This window comes from Coniosporium apollinis (assembly GCF_000281105.1).
Source record: "Coniosporium apollinis CBS 100218 chromosome Unknown supercont1.34, whole genome shotgun sequence".
Classification (NCBI taxonomy): Eukaryota; Fungi; Ascomycota; class Dothideomycetes; genus Coniosporium; species Coniosporium apollinis.
The window spans coordinates 277,740-292,591 of NW_006913296.1; the positions used below are offsets into that span (position 1 = coordinate 277,740).

The 14,852-nt window shown below is 53.6% G+C and overlaps 4 protein-coding genes across 4 annotated transcripts; all 4 read left to right on the plus strand.

Annotated features, from left to right (window-relative positions):
- Window positions 1–415: 415 nt before the first annotated feature.
- W97_06722 (uncharacterized protein) lies at window positions 416–2,690 on the plus strand (the record flags this gene model as incomplete). The annotated part of the gene is made up of 3 exons (XM_007784595.1): window positions 416–521; window positions 580–2,560; window positions 2,624–2,690. 3 exons carry the CDS (start codon window positions 416–418, stop codon window positions 2,688–2,690), a joined length of 2,154 nt encoding a protein of 717 aa, XP_007782785.1.
- Window positions 2,691–5,283: 2,593 nt separating this feature from the next.
- W97_06723 (uncharacterized protein) lies at window positions 5,284–7,449 on the plus strand (the record flags this gene model as incomplete). The annotated part of the gene is made up of 4 exons (XM_007784596.1): window positions 5,284–6,031; window positions 6,213–6,363; window positions 6,419–6,842; window positions 6,904–7,449. 4 exons carry the CDS (start codon window positions 5,284–5,286, stop codon window positions 7,447–7,449), a joined length of 1,869 nt encoding a protein of 622 aa, XP_007782786.1.
- Window positions 7,450–8,360: 911 nt separating this feature from the next.
- On the plus strand, window positions 8,361–10,628 carry W97_06724 (uncharacterized protein; the record flags this gene model as incomplete). Its single annotated transcript, XM_007784597.1, has 3 exons — window positions 8,361–8,463; window positions 8,528–9,074; window positions 9,128–10,628. The coding sequence occupies 3 exons, from the start codon at window positions 8,361–8,363 to the stop codon at window positions 10,626–10,628; spliced, it is 2,151 nt and encodes a 716-aa protein (XP_007782787.1).
- A 492-nt stretch (window positions 10,629–11,120) lies between these two features.
- Window positions 11,121–12,321, plus strand: W97_06725 (50S ribosomal protein L2; the record flags this gene model as incomplete). Its single annotated transcript, XM_007784598.1, has 2 exons — window positions 11,121–12,066; window positions 12,146–12,321. The coding sequence occupies 2 exons, from the start codon at window positions 11,121–11,123 to the stop codon at window positions 12,319–12,321; spliced, it is 1,122 nt and encodes a 373-aa protein (XP_007782788.1).
- Window positions 12,322–14,852: the final 2,531 nt, after the last annotated feature.

The following is a 14,852-nucleotide window of genomic DNA, read 5'->3' on the forward strand; positions in this document are numbered from 1 at the left end:
CCGTCAGCATTCGTAGAGCTTTAGACTCTTACTGCAATATAGAACCCAAGAGAACTTCAGTTGTCCTCTAGATGACCATGACTGCTGTTTTCTACTCAACTCTACGCCCTCCATTCTCAGTTTTTTACATCTACAGATAATACTGTACTACAGCACGCGACAACGAACTTAGGTTGTAGCTTACGGTTTGCACATGAGTTTCATGGTTCAGAAGGAGGAGATCATTGATTCAGTTCCATTGCTGTATGAGTCTGACTTCCATCTTTTGTACTGAGCCTCAGGATACACGAAAGAGCCTTGAACTACTACAGTAGTACCTATATCATTTGGGGAAGCGATTGCAAGTACAGTTCCACTCAGGGTCTGGTCTCCGATCTCTCGTACGCTCTGAAACTGCCTCTCACTACGAGTCACGATGTCACGGCTAGCAGGATGGATAGGCTCCAAGGCGAAGCCCCACGGCTCGAGCCAGTCTCTCAATGCGCTCGAGGAGCCCTCGCAGATCGAGCATGCCATGCGCGGTATCTATACCAGGAATCAGCCATTTCCGCAAGCGGGGCTGTTGCTGATTCGTCACAGCTGCAACGCACATCATGAACGACGACGTCGAGACCGCCGAAGCCGAGCTCAGCAAAGGCAGCTCGCCCGTACACAAGCTCTGCCAAGGCGTGGTAATCTTCATGCGCGCGACCCTCGGGTTCGAACAAGACGTGATGCGGGAAGCTTCTGAGCGACTCGCTGATGCGGAGGCCGCGGCTTCGGATCATTACAAAAGGGCGCAGCGGCATCCGAATGCCTTCCATTCGGCGATATACCCGGCGGGATCGGAGTTCGCACTTTGTTTGGCGGAGGCGCAGCTCATGAGTGCGGTGGTAGCCGTGTTGAATGAGAGCTTGACGGAGAGCATAAAGGGGTTCTATAAGCTACGCAAGGCGTATCAGACACTGGATGCTTTGGCGGAGGCGGAGAAGAGATTCGTGCAGGGTCGGAGTAGCAGCAGTGTGAACAGCGCATCAAGAGCTTCGACGGAGTCACTGGGTAGCTCGAGCGCAAGTCGAGCTTCACAAGCGTCTGCTGCTCCTCAAGCCGTCGCAACAAGCATAGTAGAGCCGCTGCGCGACGACGATGGAGACGAGTTCTTCGATGCTGACGAAACGCCTGACGGAGTAACCGAGATAACGACATATCTGGGCGAACTGGAGATCAACGGAAGGATCAAGCGTGCCGAGAAACCATCATCCTTTGAGCAAGCGGGTCCAAACGGCGAAGTCCCTCAACAGCAACCGTCCTTCCAGCGATCTAGTTCCATTGTACAGCAAGGTCCAGACATGGACCTTTTCGGTGACCATCCAGTTGACACGTTCATCCACTCAGGCTCCAACCTTTGTTTCGGCATCCTACAACTTATGATCTCTCTAATCCCACCCGCCTTCGCCATGCTCCTAAAAATCGTCGGTTTCCGAGGCGACCGCGAGCGCGGCATCCAGATGCTCTGGCAAGCGAGCCGCTTCAACAACATCAACGGTGCCATGGCCGGCCTCATCATCCTAGGCTATTACAACGGCATCGTCGGCTTCTGCGACATCCTGCCGCCGCGCGGACCGGGCGCGTACCCCCGCGAACGCTGCAGAGCGCTGCTAGCAGACATGCGCGAGCGGTATCCCCGGAGCCACCTGTGGCTGCTGGAGGAAGCCAGAGTAGTAGCCGGCGACCGGCAGCTCGAAAGAGCCGTAGAGATCCTAAACAAGTCGAGCGCGAGCCCGCTCAAGCAGGTCGAGGCCCTCACGTGGTTCGAGCGCAGCTTGGACAGCATGTACGCGCACAACTACGCCGATTGCTCAGCATCTTTCCAGAAATGCGTCACGCTTAACAACTGGAGCCACGGGCTGTATTACTACATCGCGGGCGCATGCCACGTGGAGTTATACCGGCTGCACAAGACGTCAGACCCGCGGCTGGCGAGGGAGCATGCGGCGAAGGCGGAAGAGCTACTCAGGCTCGTGCCGAAGCAGACGGGCAGGAAGAGATTCATGGCGCGCCAGCTACCCTTCGACGTGTTTGTGAACCGCAAGGTCCAGAAATGGGAGCACCGCGCCGCCGAATGGGGCGTCGAGTTCGTGGACGCGGTCGGCGTTTCCCCGATCGAGGAGATGATATACTTCTGGAACGGGTACAGACGCATGCGGCCGGAGCACTTGCAGGTCTCGCTGCAGCGACTCGCGTGGTCGACTGCAGGAGAGAATGGCAATTGGGAGCGCGAGGCGCTGGATGAGCATGCGGTGCTGGCGCTGTTGAGAGCGGCCACGCTGCGGAATCTCAAGCGGTTCGACGATGCGAAGGAAGTTCTGCAGACGGAGATCCTGAGCCATGAGTGGGTGGAGTTCAAGGGCCATCTGAGAGACAGTTGGACGGATCCGTGCGCGCACTATGAGATGGCGGCGAATCTGTGGAATGAGCAGGTGCAGGATGGGAATCTGCCGAGTGACATGCAGAAGCTGAAAGAGTGCTCCACGTGGTTGGAGAAGGTGGCGGGCTGGGAGAGTTATGATTTGGATGCACGGTGAGTGTCCCCTCCTGATCTTTTCCGCGCTGGTACGGAAGCCTTGTTGCTGACTTTCGGCAGCATCGGACTGAAGATTACGACAGCAAGGGATACGCTCAAAAGGTGCGATGTTGGCGCAACTGCATGACCGGACGTGTACGCTTGGAGTCACGAAGATCTGTCGGATAGATCATGTATAGAGACCCCCGTTCCAAATCTCCAGAGTTCGTTTTTGGCCCGTGTGCTGATGGCCTTGTCGGATTGTTCAGGGCAATAAGCTTAAGAGAGGGCTTACTCAAGCAACCATGAACCCAGCATAGATAGCACATAGCATGAACGTCCGGTCCACCCGGCCCATCGCGCCGTCCATGCTCCGCTGCCAAACTTTCACAGCATTATGAGCGTGGACGGGCTGTGAGGCAGCTCGATGGTCGTGCCGTGAAGTATTCTTCGCTAGTCGGGCGCGCCCGCGAGATTTCTGGCGTAAATATCTATGGAAACTGTACATCCTGACGTTGCTTCCTGTCGATACGTAGCTGCTACGTCCCAGACAGGTATGAGAGGTCCCTCCGAGCAGCAATACTATCATTAGCCAGTCTGGGACGCACATCCACTGGCCTGTCTTAGGGTCTTGATATTCGACCGTCTCGTAGAAGATGTCATGCTATGGATTTCTCCCATTCTAATCGTTTGCGGCCAGTGGACCGAATCAGAGCCATGGACTGCACTCGCGGATCTCTGACGACGCCCTTCAAGCAGGTGAGTATAGCCGGCTTTACTAGTTTCGAATGGAACTGGCGTGCTGCCTTGCCGCTTGATTCGAAGCCCCGTAACCTTGCAGGACTGTATAGGATGCGGTACTGCTTCTAGAAGATCCTTGTTGGAAAGCATCCCCCTTGGAGATCGGTTCTCGTCTTCGTTCGAAGCCCAAAGTATTCAAGACTGAGATATCAAGAGTGGAGATATGCTGTTCTTGCAAGCCGCCGAGCACGCGAATCGGTCAGCAATTTCCAGTCGAGCATAGGAGAGGATGTGTATTGGGGACCTAGACGACGACCAGCCAAGTCTGTGACGCGCCTCTTACAGAACACTGGACGCAAAGTGCAGATACTCGGGTTCTCGCCGTTCACCGCTGGAGTAAAAACTCCCTGTGGTGGTTATCGGCGAATGCTATATAGAGAATAGGACTGACGGTGAAGCACCCCTCTTGCAATTGATGAAAAACTCCAGCAAAAAGATTACCGCATCACCAGTTAGTGATGAGTATAGAGTACATCCAGTAGATGACTGGCCGTGTATTTTCGCTACAAGCTCACCTACTTCAAGGCTCACGCTCAGTTCAGGACTCCTGGAACACCAACACTGATGCGGTGTCGCAGCTGTAGCTGCTTCCAACCCTCATTCAAGATCCAACTATTGTGTGGACTTAGACAATCTCTTTATGGTCAGGCTGCGGAGGAGTGTCATGTAGCTGCCGGTCAGCCAGAGGGGGGTACTTTCACGTGTGCTCAATGCTCTACCGCCCATCCTGGCTGGGCTGGAGTCGTTACTGACGATCAACTAACTGTGCTTTGGAGTGAGGCTAATCAACTATGGAAGGATCTAAGATTAGTTGCCTGGATTACCTAGGTAGTTACTCTGCAACAAGGCAAGATTGAAAGCTGCCGTGCACGCTCACATTTGCTAACCTGAGATAGCTAGTTGCCAAGACAGTCCACAGAAGGAAGGTGCGCCATTGCACCCGCATCTCAACATCGTGAACACCCGAAGACGGCAGTAAGGAGTCATGACGTGTTGCTTTGCAGAGGCTCTGGGCAGAGCTTGTTCAAGGCTCTCCTGCGCGGGCTTCCCTGACAAAGATGGCTGATAGGCTCTGAGCCTGGTTGGTCCAACCACGGATAATTTCCCACCTGACAGCCCCCGGTAGATAATGTACTTGGATCGTCCCTGAGCTCGTGGTGTTCGCAAAGGTCCCTAAACGCCATTCACTAACAACGACGCAGGAATTCGGTCTAGAATTTCATCCTGTTGCACCTCCATGCAGGACACAGCACCTTAATCAAGGTGTTTTGGCAGCGATGATCGTTACAGATCGCTTCGTGAAACTGACACTTCAGCACGAGGCGCAAATGGCGCACATGGCGCAACGCACTTGCATCTGGGGTCGGCTCGTGCATCGTGAACGCAACGCTCCGATCTTCAGCGCCATGGATTCGTTCCTGGTGGAATCGCAAGTCTAAAGCTCCGACCCTCGTTCTTGGTGCCTGTTGCGACAGCTGTCACTGGTCCGGTCAGATGTCCTCCCTGCACCATGTTTATCCACCAGACGCTCGGCTCCTCAGCCGCCCATGCCAGAGTACGAGCAGCAGGGCAGCAATATGTGGCCGGGCCATCCTCTTGTATCACCAATTCTACGCGGCGGTGCAGCAGATGAGTGCGACGAGCCATCATGGGGAAGGCTGGGCGGTCGTGCTTCAAGACCTGGCTGTCGTCTCGTCCTTCTCGTAACCCCCAGCCTCCGTTTACGTTCGTTCGTTCATTCATTCATTCTGCACCGTTGGGCGCACCCCGTGCATCGCGCGGGTCCCGTTCCACTCTTTGACACCGTCCCTGTACCTCTCCCGCGGCACTACGATCCTTGGATCCCCGCGGTGCCGTGGTAGCCGTTACGCATAATGTCTGGTGCCCCGTGGGGTCCTAACGATACCTTCAAACTCAGAGCCAGAAAGAGCAGTCCTACAATGTCTTCCTTTACGCACCTGAACCTCGTACCGGAGAACTTTCCGCGGCTGGACCCAGAACCCGGAGAAGCTCCGTACGGGAATGGCGTAGGTATGTCTTATTCACCATCCGTAAGCTCCAGAGGGGCGCCGTCTATATTCGACCGAGAGGACATCGCCGAAGAGTATGCAGAAAAGCGATCCGCCGAGATTACCCAGGCAACCTCGCAACAAGCCTCGTCGCCGGATGAACCTAGCTCATACGATCTGAAGCCTCCACCGCCATCCGTGTCTCACGCCAATGGCGAACGGCTCGCCGAACGACTGTTCTCCATTGATCATCTCGACCTGATACTGCGCGACCACACACTTTCCCGCAACTTCACCACGTTCCTGAATCGATACCGCCCACTGTCGTCGCCAGTACTCGTCCGTTATCTAGAAGCGAAGAAGGCCACGGCGGCCGTCGAGTATGCCAACGCCGTAGCTGCTGGCTCGCTTTCGTTTGGTAGTTCGCCGGCGACTGCGGCCGCAACAGTGGACAGCCGCTTTGAGTCCCGAGCACGTCGCGCCGTCGATGAACTCACGAGCGATGCGTTGCCGGCCTATATTACCCACCAGCTGGTCAAAATCGTTACCGAATGTCTAGTCAAGGAGATAACAGGGAGCAATGCGCCTGTGATGAGAGAGCTCGTCCAAGGGGTTGCGGAGGTGTACTGTTTGTCAGATCCTTCCTTACCGGACAATCCACTTGTTTACGCGTCAGAAGGTCAGTGATTACCCCACTTATACGCCAGCGGTGCGTACTGTTCCAATGTGGTGTGGACAAGCGCACCACTGTGGAAGATCTGCGGGCTCGTTAGCTTTGGGAAATCAAAAGAATGCGATACTTCGAAAGGAGTCCGAAACGCAGGATACCTCTGAGCAGGACTGACCTTGACCCGGCGCAGAATTCTACAGGACCACACAATATGGCAGGGAGTACGTGATCGGAAAGAATTGCAGATTTCTGCAGGGCCCCAAGACATCCCCATCAACGGTTTCTCGCTTCGCAGAAGCGCTGGCACAAGGTGAAGAAATATGCGAGACGCTTCTCAACTAGTAAGTGTACACCTCCTGTGTTCTTAGGTGTTTCAATTGTCCTGACGCCCCATAGCCGGAGAGACGGATCGCCGTTCCTCAATCTTTGCTTGATCGCACCCCTGTACGACAACAAAGGCAAGGTTCGCTACTTTCTCGGCTGCCAAGTCGATGTAACGAATCTCATCGACGGCGGTCGGGGCATGGAGTCTTTCCAGCGGCTCCTGGCAGAGGATCGGGGAAGAAGTCGAGCTGCAATCACTCCAAAAAGCTCGCTGAAGGCCCTCAGTGAACTCGGCGAGATGCTCACCAACGACGAGATGGACGTGATACAGAACCGAGGCCGGGCTGGCAGCGCGCACTCAGGTGCGAGTACTCCGGTTCATCCTGCTACGCGCCCAAGTCGCCGAATATTAGGCATGGAGGACCAGATAGACACGGAGCTGTGGCCGGCGGCACATCACGGTCCATCAGGCCGGTTACCTGGTGTATACCAAAACGTGAGTCTTTTAACCACATCTGCCACTGAATGAAAGTCGGCTACTCACAACGGTGCCTCAGTTCCTCCTCGTCCGACCTTATCCCTCACTCCGCATCACTTTCACCTCCGCCGCCCTACGCATACCCGGTCTTCTCCAATCCCGGTTCCTGGACCGCATCGGAGGGCCCACATCTCTCCGCGAAGGCATCGCCGAGGCCTTCGCGAGCGGCGTCAGCGTGACTGCCAAGATCTCCTGGCTCACGAACGTGAATCCTGGAGACGCCACTCAAAGCAATGTCGAGGGCCGACCTCGCTGGATACACTGCACACCCATGATGGGCTCTGACGAAAAGGTCGGAGTATGGATGGTCGTGATGGTGGAGAGGGAGGACATCACCGGCTCCATCAACGCGCACGTCCGGAATCTGAGCATCAGCCAACCCACGGTTGGCGCGGGGAGCAAGAAATTTACGGGGAATAAGCTGTATGCGCAGTACCTACGTCGAGAGGGCCAGGGCACTGACAACGACTCCATGATGTCTGGCAGAGTTGGCTCGGGGAGAGCTTCTGCGTCGCCCAGGCATCAGAGGCCGAGGGGCATGGACGACCACTTTCGTGATTTCTGAGCGCGTTCGAAACGGCTGTTTTTGGGAGCCGCCTGTATAGTTACTTGGAGTACGTGTATTTGGTCAATGTTGATATGGCGCTGATGAAAGGCTTATATAAATGTAGATATCCATGTGAATAATCAATTGTTTTAACCGCCGCTTAGATGCTCGGTGGGACTGTCGTTACGTTACTGAAACCTCGGTTTTTGGAACCCAAATCTGATAGTGTCGTTGGTATGCTCAATCTCTGTTATGCTCTGATCGTGCAGCAAATTGAAACAGGAAATTAGAATGACACAATAAAGCAAGGCAGCGACAACCTGGTGTGAGGCTTATACATAAGTAGACATTGGAGAGGCAGAGAGGGGGTTACTGATATATTATGTTCAAAAAATGCTGTTTTGATATATATGATACTCGTGGTCCACCTTACACGTAAACTCTTCGATGCTTATGAGATAGACAGGTCCTTGGGCTGAACCTCAAAGTTACTGAGACACCTTCTGCTTCCTTCTCAACCGGACAATCTAAAACGAACAGAGAGGGTTGCAAACTTTAGGCAGGTTGGTTTTGCATTCAGAGGTTTTCGACTCCAAAGTTCGTGGTTCTTGGCACCAAAGCCCCGAACTTCCAAGGCTCGGTACACTTAGTCATTGCCGCATCCTTACCTACTAAAATGCGGCAGAGATGCCGCAACGTCTAAGTGCACTGAGCCTTGTTCTGACGTAGCCAGCCATGCACCCCGTGCTCTGTTTTGCTTCTGATCCCTACATCGTGGGACTAACATACTGCATGTTTAAGAGCCTCATACTGTTCCTACACAGTATCTATTAGGCGCTCAGGCCCGTGCATCAATCTATACATAACCTCCACGTACTGGGCCGGCGGTATGTGGTCTCTTCGGCTTCTCCTGCTCCTAGGCGCATGCAATGCGCTCCCGCAACAGAGCGCTGGAGAGGCTGAACGAGGGAGCCTCACACCGTCGGGCTCGGGGCGAAAGCTTCATGGGAGATTTTTACACGTTACCGGTATGTATAGGGGTTGCTATCGGCGGCATCTTTAAGGCTAGGGGCCGCTGACAACCCCTGTGCGCAAGACTTCCACCCCGACCCATATTACGAAACCTACTCCTCTACCGAGAAAGACATCGCGTGCCACCGTGGAGACGGCCCCGCTGGGCTGTATGGCGCAGAAACATCAGACTGCGACAGCCCGCTCTCCCTTGTCAATGCGACCTTTAAGTGGATCGACGAGAACATCAAGGACACTGTAGACTTTGTAATCTGGACTGGAGACTCTGCACGGCACGACAATGACGAGGAGCTACCGCGAAGTGAACACCAGATCATTGAGCAAAATGAGCTTCTCGTGAGCAAATTCGTAGAAGTGTTTGGTCACGACGAGAATGCCAATGATACGGATCCCACGAACGATTTCATCGTGCCAATTGTACCAACGTTTGGCAACAATGACATGATGCCACACAACATCTTTCTCGAGGGACCGAACCGATGGACAATGAAGTATCTGGACGTCTGGCGGCAGTTTATCCCGGAAGAGCAGCGGCATCAGTTTCAAAGAGGCGGATGGTACTACACGGAGGTTATACCCAACAAGTTGGCTGTTTTTAGCTTGAACACAATGTGAGATGAGTGCCATGTTCACCTTACGGACCTGCGCTTATGTAGTTGCACAGGTATTTCTTTGATTCCAACTCCGCCGTAGATGGCTGCGCTGCAAGAACCGAGCCGGGCTACGAACACTTCGAATGGCTACGAATCCAACTGCAATTCATGCGCATGCGAGGCATGAAAGCAATGATGATCGGGCATGTGCCACCAGCGCGAACGGATGCTAAGAAGAGCTGGGATGAGACCTGCTGGCAGAAGTACACGCTTTGGATGCGGCAATATCGTGACGTTATCGTTGGATCATTCTTCGGGCACATGAATATTGACCACTTTATGTTGCAAGACTTTGACGACATTGACCTCAACCAGCTCTCGGGCGACGTTGCTATGTCTGACGTGCGTACTGCCCTGGACGACAATGGGGAAATCTCAACCGCGTCAGCCAGCGACTATTTGATTGACCTCAGACACATCTGGGCGAAGATACCGCGCGTGTCAAGCCTGGACGAGTCAGAAGCTGACTCGGAAGAGTTCGCCGGTGATACAGACTACTCGTCGTTTTGGGATAGAGTATGGCAGTCAGTAGCACACAAGAAGAAGCAGAAGAAGCACAAGGGCGGCAAGAAGAAGAAGAAACACCCACACGACAATGTTGGTGGACCGTGGGGGGAGCGTTACAGCGTGTCGCATGTCGCAGCAAGTGTAGTACCGAACTACTTTCCGACCTTGAGGATCTTCGAATACAACGTCACAGGCCTCGAGAACATGTTCGACCCGGCGCCCGTTGAATACTCTGTTACGAATACAGCAACACAGGTCTCGATGCGAGACGAGACTCCCAAAAGGTTCGAACAGAGTCCGGAACTAGAGTCGGAGGAGACCGAAAGGTACGAGGATGCCAAAAATTCGCACACGAAACACCATTTCATCATGCCAGATGGTCCCTCGAAATCCTCGCCTCCAGGGCCAGCCTATTCGCCTCAAACTCTCGCGTTACTGGGATACACTCAATACTACGCGAATCTGACTTACATAAACAACGATTTCGAAGACGAGGGGTTCTCCAGCCTCGATTTGCCATCCGAAGATGACGCCGAACACGCGAAATGGAAGGAGGGCAAGTTCAAGGGCAAGCGGCCTCGTGACAGCGAAAATCCACAGCCACGTCCCAGGAAGTTCAAGTTCCAGGTCGAGTATGATACTATGAGCGACAAGATCTACGGCCTCAAAGATCTGACCGTCAAGAACTACATCAATCTAGCCCGGCGAATCGGCAACTTTAAGGTTGAGGACGCCGGTATCTCAGAGCGCGTTCACTCGGCACAACAGCCATCGGATGAGCAGCCTCCTCTGGAGGTGGAGAAAGACAAACACAAGAAGGATAAGGGCAAGAAGGATAAGGGCAAGAAGGACAAGCATAAAAAACATAAGATTGATCATGTTTGGTTCACGTTTGTAAGGCGCGCTTTCGTCGACACCATGGACCTCCAAGACGTCGAGGAGCAGTTTGGACATCGGGCGGTTCCGAAGCAGAGGGCCGATGATGAGGGTACTGGCGAGCTGTGAGCTCAGCTATGCATTATACCATTCGGAGCGTTCTATGCATCACATGGCGTTTAGCTGGCGTTCGATCTGAGCTGGTTGTTCTTGTATACGAATGGTTGTAGTGTGTGACCTGAGGAGAGCCCAATAGCTTCATTACGTTTATCACTTCTCAGAGCAAGTTGTAGTTAGCACTGTTGGCAATTTTGGAATGCAGCGCAAGGCGAAATCACCACACTTCGCTCATCAAGGATGGAGAAAGACGAGCATTATGGAAATCCACATATGCGTGTTAACTTACCTGTCAGCCTCATCTGAATGCTGCAATGTTCACACTTACTGCTGATGTTACCCGTTGCGATCAAGGAGATGTGTTCCAACACGGATGCACGTGACCTCGGTTTCTCGTGATGTCTCAAACAGCGGCCAAGAAGCTTCCCCCGAGCATCATTGAATCTTTTTACCGACACTCACTTGCGAGTACAGCTCGTACTCCGAGTCTCTGCAATCGTTACCATGCTCCAACCCCGAATAGCGCTTCGCCCAGCGGCACAATCCTGCAATTGCCTCCTCTCCTCGCTCCGCAGCTATGCCACCGCGACCACCCATACACCGACAACCCCAGCACAGCCGGTAGCCACGACCCCAAGCATCGGCTTCGCACCCCCCTCAATGGCACCCCGGGCAAAGACGACCTTCCAGATGAAAACCTACAAGCCACGGACGCCTGGTGTGCGACATCTCCGGCGGACAATCAACGAGCACCTCTGGAAAGGCGGGCCACACAAGCCCCTCACGTTCGCCAAAGTCGGGCAAGGCAAGGGCGGGAGGAACCACACAGGCCGCGTCACCGTCAGGCACCGCGGCGGTGGCCACAGGCGCAGGATACGGACCGTAGACTTTGTGCGCATGGCGCCGGGGAAGCACACCGTGGACCGCATCGAGTACGACCCGAATCGCAGCGCGCATATTGCGCTCGTCACGAACGAGGCGACGAAGGCGAAGAGCTACATCATTGCTGCGGAGGGCATGCGCGCGGGGGACGCGATTCAGAGTTACAGGGCGGGCATACCGAAGGATTTGCTGGATAGTATGGGCGGGGTTATTGATCCGGGTATGCTGGCGGCGAAGACGGCGTTCCGTGGGAACTGTCTCCCGATACATATGATTCCGCTTGGCACGCAGGTTTATAATGTTGGCTCGACAGCGGGTAGGGGAGGGGTGTTTTGTCGGAGTGCGGGCACGTTTGCGACAGTCATTGCGAAGGAGGAGGTCGGGAAGAAGATCAAGGATGTTGTTGTGAGGTTGCAGAGTGGAGAGGTGAGGAAGGTTAGCAAGGACGCTTGTGCCACGGTTGGTGTGGCCAGCAATCCGCTCTACCATTTCCAGCAGCTGGGAAAGGCTGGGCGGTCGAGGTGGTTGAATATCAGGCCGACTGTGAGAGGTGTTGCAATGAACGCTGGTATGTCAACCCCTATCGTGTCACTGCATATCGGTTCAGGTCTCTTATGGTTACACTTGTATACTGACAAGGTCACTAGTCGACCATCCCCACGGTGGTGGTAGAGGTAAATCCAAGGGCAACGTGCATCCCGTCAGTCCCTGGGGCGTGCCAGCCAAGGGAGGCTACAAGACTCGCAAGAAGAGCAACACCAACATCTACGTTGTGCAAGCGCGCGTCCGGAATATGGGAAAACGCAGAAAGACGAAGACTTAAGGGGGGAGTGTATCCTTTGTGTATCATCAACGAGACGAGTGGCCTCGCTGAGGCCTCGCCTGCTGTATCATATCCATTGCCGTCTCATAGCGAGCGAGTGGCGTTGGTGCCGGCCTCGAGTTGTGTATATATCGAGCATAGACGGAGTAGCATTGCAATCATGCACGCAGAAGACCTGAAAGCCACAGGAATTCCGTTTCACTAGTCTAGGGTAAACCACTCATCCACGTTCCTAGAACTCTCTTTGAACGCCTTGCCACACATTAGTCCATGAGTATATATTTCATCGATGAACTCATGACCATCGCGGCCTGCAGCTCGTGATCTAACAATGTACGGTGTGTGTCCGCCATAGAAGATGCATATCTGATCTGCTGATCGGACGTGTGGAGGCCCTAGGCCAATTCTGCCTCCTTCTGTCGTAAAGAAACAATGACCCTCGCAGGCTCCGGTGACAGCAGCCGAGTACCTTACCAACATTTTGAGCTCGGACTCAGGCACGTCGACGGGAAAGTCTTCTGTTGCTGACATGAAATCGAGGCCAGCAAGTATATGGCCAAGGTCCATCGATATCCCTGCAAGATGTCGTTTGAACAAATCGTATTGTTGGGCACCGAGGTATGCTTCTCTTTATACATTATATCTCCAACCATCGTCCGCCAGTGTGCTTCTGGTAGGGTACATGAGACCCCGTATATTTTCCGAGAGAGCTCTAGGCAGGAGAGCTCCCAATCAAGGGCCTGGATCGCAGTAGATTTACTCCACTTTTGTACCGACGAGTGTCCGCGTGAGGGCCATGAAGGCGGTATCACCTCTACAACTTCGTCGACACGGAAGCCTTTCACTTTAATCCTATCGGAATCATCATCGGTAAGAATTTGACAGCTCTTGGCTTCGCCGTCCTGGATACCTGCACAGTATTTTCTCCCTAGGTCAAGCCTGAGTAGCTCGGACGCTGTTGCAGTGTTGCTGGCAAGTTGAAATTCAGGCACCATGAGAGTAGGTTGGGAATGGGGACACTGCAAGATACCATATTCAGAAGCCACAGAGTAGGCTCATCGGCCAACCTTTGTCTAGCGAAGTCGGTATATACCTCAATACAGCTCCTCGAGTAGTCTGCGCGTACTCGCTGATGTGAGTCGACCAGACCCATCAGCCCGTAGATCTTATCGGCTGGATTTGATGCCAACCAGGTTCTTGACATGAGGAGTAAGAGTTGCAGGCGATCAATCTGAGGAAAGCGTGGCTCTTGGGAAACCCTGGCCAGTGCGATCCGTGAAAATCTTCTCGAGGGCTGCACTACTTTTTGATAATGAATGCGATACGACAACAGCTTCGCACGTAGGATCTAGGGACAGTAATAAACCGGATGAACCGGTAGACAGCTTTCAGAATGCGTCAAGCGTCTCAAATACAAAGATGGCGTCTCCACACTGCAACTTGACTGTGCTGGGAAGTACAGCCTCCTGAAACGTCCAAAGCCGCTGGAACCATGGATTGGTAAGTAGCTTCCGCATACTGCACCAAAATGGCGATGTGGCCACTGGAACGCCATCCGCGATTAGAGCGGACCCGTTACAGGGCAGATTGGCAATATGGGATTCGAGTATCGGAATGACAGCCGGAATCTGTTCGATCGCGTTCCTCGTCGCCTCGTCGCCCTTACCAAGCCATATTGGACTGAAGGCTGCGTGGGCGTAGATTTCAGCCATGAACGGGACTTGAAGGCTCCTTTCTTTCACATCGTCTTAATTGATGCAAACTCCATCTATCCAAAGACAGTAATCTTCAGTGTTCCGAACCAAATAAGGCAGCATAGTGTGGACGTTCCTGATAACTTCGAGAACAGAGTTGTTGACGAAGAGGGTTTGATCTCGTGGCTGGTCGTCCCAAGTGTACGACAGTGCGATGAACGGCGGTGTTTTGTCCAATGGTACGCTGAACAGGTCGTAAACACACTCTGTTCCAGATCTAAGGACGCTCAGGAGGCGGATATACCCCGATTTCAAGGACTGATAGGAATACTTTTGAGGCTCTGAAGGCGTCGCCATCTTCGTCTCATGAGAAGCGAGTGCAAGAATGAAGGCTGCACATGAAGAGATGATCGAATCGAGCTTTAAAGATGCGAAGCAAAGTTGGTGTTGCTGCACCAGCAGCAAGGCTGACTCTGGGATGAAGTGTGCCTTTACAAGTGTCTATGACCGTGGCACGATCTCAGTGGCTCCCTTAGGGTCAAATTCACTGCACACTTGAGGCGAGTTACTACGGGAAAGCAAAATCTGGAGAAGCAGTGTAGATCTGAACAGGTATGCTCCATCGGACAATTTCGCTGCTTATCCGTCGATATTGAGTCGCTCTGTCCTATTACATACTGACCGCTTTCTAAAGCTGCTGATACGCGCATCTCTACTCCGTATGCAGTTGTTCATATCCAACGGGCGGTTGGGGCGGCTAGATGTAACCATAGGTACAGAGCGTTGAGTCCACCAAGGGCCTCGCAACTTCGGAAGGCATCCAGCCCTCGCAAACCT